The 6,000-nt window shown below is 32.1% G+C and overlaps 1 protein-coding gene and 1 pseudogene across 1 annotated transcript; one reads left to right on the top strand and one right to left on the bottom strand.

Moving 5' to 3' along the window:
• The first annotated feature begins 189 nt into the window (after positions 1–189).
• Positions 190–2,267, top strand: LOC107923353 (uncharacterized; annotated as a pseudogene).
• A 112-nt stretch (positions 2,268–2,379) lies between these two features.
• Positions 2,380–3,433, bottom strand: LOC107923440 (non-specific lipid transfer protein GPI-anchored 10). Its single transcript, XM_016853666.2, has 3 exons — positions 2,923–3,433; positions 2,774–2,845; positions 2,380–2,656 (listed from the first exon to the last, which is right to left on the bottom strand). The coding sequence occupies exons 1-3, from the start codon at positions 3,260–3,262 to the stop codon at positions 2,496–2,498; spliced, it is 573 nt and encodes a 190-aa protein (XP_016709155.1). The 5' UTR covers positions 3,263–3,433; the 3' UTR covers positions 2,380–2,495.
• Positions 3,434–6,000: the final 2,567 nt, after the last annotated feature.

The raw sequence follows: 6,000 nt of genomic DNA, 5'->3' as shown, positions 1-6,000 counted from the left end.
TTATTATACTCAACTTGATGTTTGTGATTTTAAGAGAAGTGATAAAAATGACCGAAATATATAATATGAGTGCTGAAATTGTAACTTTTTTTATTTTAAATGTCTAAAATAAAAAATTTTAATAATTGGGTGAGTATCTATATAGTTTACCATTTTATTTAAAATAAAATAATAAAATCTTATATGACATTCCTATGTCTTATCCTACTCAGCTCTAACCACTCTCCTCCACTCAATGGCGCTAACCGTAACCCTTAGCCATGGTAGTAGTAGCAGTGGTGGTAATGGAGTCCGAAGCCTCTACAACAAACCCTCCAAACATTTCTACCCCCGTTTCCCTCCTCGCCACCACATCCTCTTCCCCGTCTCCCCCGCTCCACTTAACTTCAGTAGCCAAAAAGTTCTCGTCCCGAACTGGACACTTCGACAACAAGAACCGGAGGGGCAGTCTCACAACAAAAGAACAAGATGAGGAAAAACGGACGCCGGAGATTGAAGACGAAAATGTTGTTGTTGGGATTAGTTTAGATAACGTTGGTGTGAGTTCCTCTAAGGTTTCTGCTGACAGGAAACCGTTTCCGGAACTTCCAGGTCTTCAACTGGATTTATAGGAAGGTACCCGGTGGGATGTTCTTAGTTTTCTTATTCAATATTTGTGGGCTTTTGGCATCGTTTTTGCGGTATCTACCGATACGCCTACCCCAGCCTTTTAATTTTTTTCCCTTTTCTTTTAATGATTGATAATTTAATTCATAAAAGCGTTTGAAGGGTTAAAATTTGTTGAAACGTTCATATAAGCTTTTGAAGGATTGTAAGTTGTCAAAACCATATAATTCAGTGTGATTATGGTTTAAATTTATATGTTAGCCTACACTGCAGAGAAAATAGATGCCTCTGCCTCTATCTGGCATGAATTTGGAAATTTTGCCGAATGTTACATCCTTAAGTAGAATGGTAATTGGTAGTCCTCATCCTTTCTGCTATATAATTTCTTTGGCACTTTAGGAAATATTGATGTGACTTAAGATCAGACTTAATTATATATTAAAAATGGGTAAAAACATGGAGCTAAATTTTATTTTTTTATTTAAAAAAATGAATAAATTAGTCTCGGGTTAGATTAAAGAGTAATTTAATTTTTATTAAAAATTTAATATATTTTTATGGCAAAAAATAATGAAATTTTTAATAAAAAATTTGTTTATTTTTTTTATCTAACACATAGATATTAATATACTATTTTTTTTTAATATAGGCGGCAAAATGCATTTAGATCATTAATATAGGTGCTTCAACGATACTTTTACTCAAATATTGTCAAAGATAGAAAGTTGCGGAACTTTTTCCCCTTTATGCTCTACCCTTCTCCTTTCTTAACATGTCTAATTAGGTATCTCATATTTTTTTCATAATCCTTGTGGACTGTATATTATTTCCTGGATTACTCGAAAGATGGTTTGAAAAATTAGGTGGATCATTGATCTAGATATCAGATATCTTGTTCATCACCGTTGAAGTAGCCACTGTTGAAGTGGCAAAGTTGTATGTTGATACAAAAGACCAGGGTTCAAGCCTAGGTAAACCTCATCCTGCTCCCCAAATTTGTGATGATCTAAAAGTAAATCTTGTTCATCACTTGTTCAAAAAGAATCTGCTAAAAGCTTACTAGTTTTTTTTATTATTCAAAATCCCCTTGAGAAAAAAAAAAGTAGGAGAATTTAGAGTAGACTACAAATCTATTTCCTGTATGCTAGCTTGCCATTTATGTATTTGATGAATGATGAGAATAATTCATTTCATTTTATTGGGTTTATATTGTGATGATACTGGGAATTTCTAACCTGTTGTACATGTGAAATATGTTTGTTCCTTGGTTTCTGCACTTTATCTAAAATTTGGTTCGAGACTAATTGATGATTCTTCAAGCTGACGTCTCTATGTTGTCAGTTAATTGCATGTGGGATTTCTGTGGCTACTTACAACGAAGGGGCCACAGATTTTAAAGAGACTCCAGCATACAAAGAGTCTATACAGTCTCGAGAGCTTTTAGAAGAACCCGATGTCTCAAATTTCAGATGTATTTGATTCAAACCCTACTGAAGTTGCACCCAGTTTGGAATAGTTGCTGTAATATTAACATAAAATGTCTTTATACTTGGGATCACTTGAATTTATTACGGGCTTTGCCTGGATTTGTAATCTACTGCATGTAATGTATAACTTTATAATTTGAGATAATATCATACGTTAAAGTTGACGGTTGCTTCCATCTGTTTTTTTAAAGCTTAATAGGCTTAATTTTTGGTTTAATTATGTTATTATTATATGAATTTATAGAGATTGCCACAATGGTTTGGTTGTGCTTGGATGAAACAAACATTAACCATTGCAAGCATATGTTTCATTCCCAAATAGATAAACTTTGTTCCAATAAATAACTTGCTCAAAACTATAAATACACCTAAGAAACAACACTTTGTTAACCAAAGTCAAAACTATGGAAGCGCGAGTCTTGAAAACAGAATAACAGCAGCAGCCACCATTGCTAAGAGGCCTTCTGCCTTCAATCTTCCAGCCTTGCTCCGGCCAAACCCCAACCCCATGATGCTTGGTCTTGGTGCCATTGGAACATTTGGGTTCCCCATGGGAGAAGAAGCTGGGGAAACAAGCAAAACTTTAACTTATAATATGATGATGATCCATTTAATAGAAAATTTATTCACCCATCTGGTCTTAAAAAGAAAAGGCAAGCCTTTTAAAATAATTTGATTACCAGCGACAGAAGAGTTATGATTTGTCCCTAGAGAAACTTGAGAACCAGATGAACCCGAAGGGTAAGGCAACCCTTAAAGAAAATATCAAGCCAATTAGTCAGATATCGGCGTGAATGCAAGATAATTAATTCGAAGATCTGAATGGTACCTGAGCAAGAAGAGCTGTTAGCTTGGAGCCTGCAAAGAACAGGTAACTGCAGTGCAAGAGTCCTGTTTATGGGAAAAGCACTTAAAGTGGTGTCTTTGAGGAGGAGACAAAGACAACCAGGCTGCAGTCCATAGAGCTGATTGAGATTGTCACAGCAGGACTGCGCTGGTCTCGGAGCATTGCCTTGCACAAATGGTGCACATGGCATGAAAGCCACCAGACGTGGGCTACAGTCGGATACGGTTGGTCCTGGGGTGATAGGGTCCTGAGAAAGGGAAGTGGGAAGACTGGCAACCAAGAGCAACAGCATGAGAATAGGTGTAAAGGCAAGAGCAGTCATGGTGTAAGCTGTAAAGTTTCTCGGTTTGTGCAGAAACTAGGGTTCACCAGGTACCTATATAAGATGTAAACACATGGTTTGAGTGTGAGTAGTTTACATGCATGGTGTGTGTTATTCTAACATGCACATGTTGTTGTCTCCCTCTCCCTGTGAGATAAATCTGTTCTGTTCAACTCAAATTATATGACACCACTATTTAGAAGTTCATGCTGTTTATATTAGGTCTTAAAAAAGAAATTTGCACGATTTGGAATTTTTTATTCATTTTCTCAAAGCAGATCTTCAATTCTCTACTATTATTAAACACTACTGAATAATAGATATTTTGAAAATTTTTGGAAAATATATCATTTCAAAATACTAGTATTTCTTATTATTTTGTTTGAATAATAAAAATTAGGTTAAAAATTATAAAAGAAAAATAATTATATAAAAAACAAATAATATACTAGATTTAATATGGATACCATTGGATTTGTAAACATATATAAATATTTTAAATAATACAAAATATATAGTAGAATTAAATAAAAATCATATTTTAAAGTTAATTTTTTTATTTTACTATGGGACCACATATTTAAATAAAAGGAAATTTGAAATATCATATTTTTAGGTAGAATTTGAATAAAGAATTTGAGTTACTCAAAATTTCTTTTTAGTTTTTTTTAATTTTTATTATTTTTATCTAAATTCTAAGGGTGGATTTGGATAAAAAATTTTAAAATGCCAAAGACTTTTAAAACTTTTAGTATTTTAAAATCCATCATTTTAAAATATTAGTTTTTTGTTTCTATTTTGTTTGAATAAATAATTTTTTTTAAAAAAATTAGGTTAATGAACTTTAATAAATTAAAAATAATAATTATATTAAAAAATAATATAAAAGATGTAATATGGATATCATTATATTTGTAAAAATATATAAATATTTTAAATAATATAAAATTTAAAAATATATATTGGAATTAAATAAAAATTATATTATAAAGTTAATGTTTTTTATTTTACTATGGGACCAAAAGGGATTTTGAAAAATAACCTCTTTAAGTTAAATTTGAATAAGAAAATTGAGGTATTCAAAATTCCTTTTGAATTTTTTTAAAATTAATTTTCTATTATTTTTTTTCCAAACAAGTAAATCTATCTTTTAAATTTTAAAAAGAAATAAAATTTCTCTTCCAAAATCTCTCATCCAGTCTAAATACACTCTAAAAATATTATTAAATCCCTACAAGTCAATTAGATTTTTATTTTCATGCAAAACATTTAAATAAAATAAATTAAACAATCCCTTAACAAAAACTACCTCTAAAAAAAGGCTCATTTAAAGCCTACAGCTTTATTCAAGATTTGGACATAGACATTTTTCCTTCTTTGATATTTAATTTAGTTTAAGGTTGTGAAAAGCTCTCAAATCTTTTTTAAAAAAGTAATTAAGTCCATACTCTTTTTACTCAATTGGACATTTTAACTTTCAAAATACATTAAAAGGCCCTCAAACTATTTCTAATAAAGCAATTAAGCTCTTACTTTTTTTTAGTACTCAATTGAGTACTTGAACTTTCAAAGTGCATCAAAAAGTCCCTCAAACTTTTTCAAAAAAAGCAATTAAGCTCCTGATTTTTTTCACTCAATTGGGTACTTGAACTGTTAAAATATGCATTAAAAAGATCATTTGTTCATTAACTTTAACAGTTGACTATTAAAGTTAACTACCCTTAACTTTTTTCAGTTAAAGCAACCCTGTGTCACAACCATGATGTGACATGTGGCAAAATGTAACACCCTAACCCCAGTCTAGTTGTCCAGACCAAGTTCAGAGAATTACAACATCATATTAATAATTTAGCAAACTCATAAGATAGATAGTTAGAATATCTAAATCCAGATACCCAACAGAATAACTTTAGTTCACAAACGTCTTAAATCCATAATATAGTAGTGACATAATCTCATATTAAGCCTAGCAAAAGATAAGGTTGACCGAGCCGCCGTGACATCGATCCCATTTAGTGTAATGGTTCACCTGAAAGCCAAAAGTAATAGAGTTAGTGGTAAACTCAATGCGCAATAGCAAATGTACTATTCAGCTTTCGTACGATCACGAGGTGATTTTATTCGGAGTACCAGATAGTTCTCAGTGCTCACAATATCTCGATATAAATGAATCAATTATACCCAGTTAATACAGACTGACGGTAGCAGTTTATTAACATGCTTAATTAGATATTGGAACAGATCATAACAAAATTTCCTAGTTTCTATCCTCTACACACCATCTCCGACCAACCCAACACACCATTAAGGACATTCAGTGTCCATCCATCCCTACACACTGCAATGTGTCGATTTGACACGTTATAGACTCGCATCATAGATGCTAGCACAGTTAGTGTTAAATGCTAATTTTAGATTTAATCAGAAAGTGGTAAACAACTGTTAAGAACAGAATACTTCCTTCTGTGCACATTTTCAATCCAACACATTTAGAATACAGAAGCTTACGTATTACTTACAGATTATCTGTCAGATATCAATCACATATTAACTGTAATTTAACATTGTATCTTATTTCGTATCAATCATATCATAGATAGTCAATATTAGTCAAACTAATGATTTTGGTCGCAAAACGAGCTTTCAAAAGCCCAATTGGCTACCACACGGCCGTGTCCTTGCTCGTGTGGACCACACGGCCTAACCACATGCCCGTGTTACGTACCCGTGTGTTACCA

The sequence above is a fragment of the Gossypium hirsutum genome, chromosome A08 (genome assembly GCF_007990345.1).
Source record: "Gossypium hirsutum isolate 1008001.06 chromosome A08, Gossypium_hirsutum_v2.1, whole genome shotgun sequence".
NCBI lineage: Eukaryota > Viridiplantae > Streptophyta > Magnoliopsida > Malvales > Malvaceae > Gossypium > Gossypium hirsutum.
The sequence above is the reverse complement of the archived record's forward strand: the minus strand, read 5'-3'. Positions and strand labels throughout refer to the sequence as shown.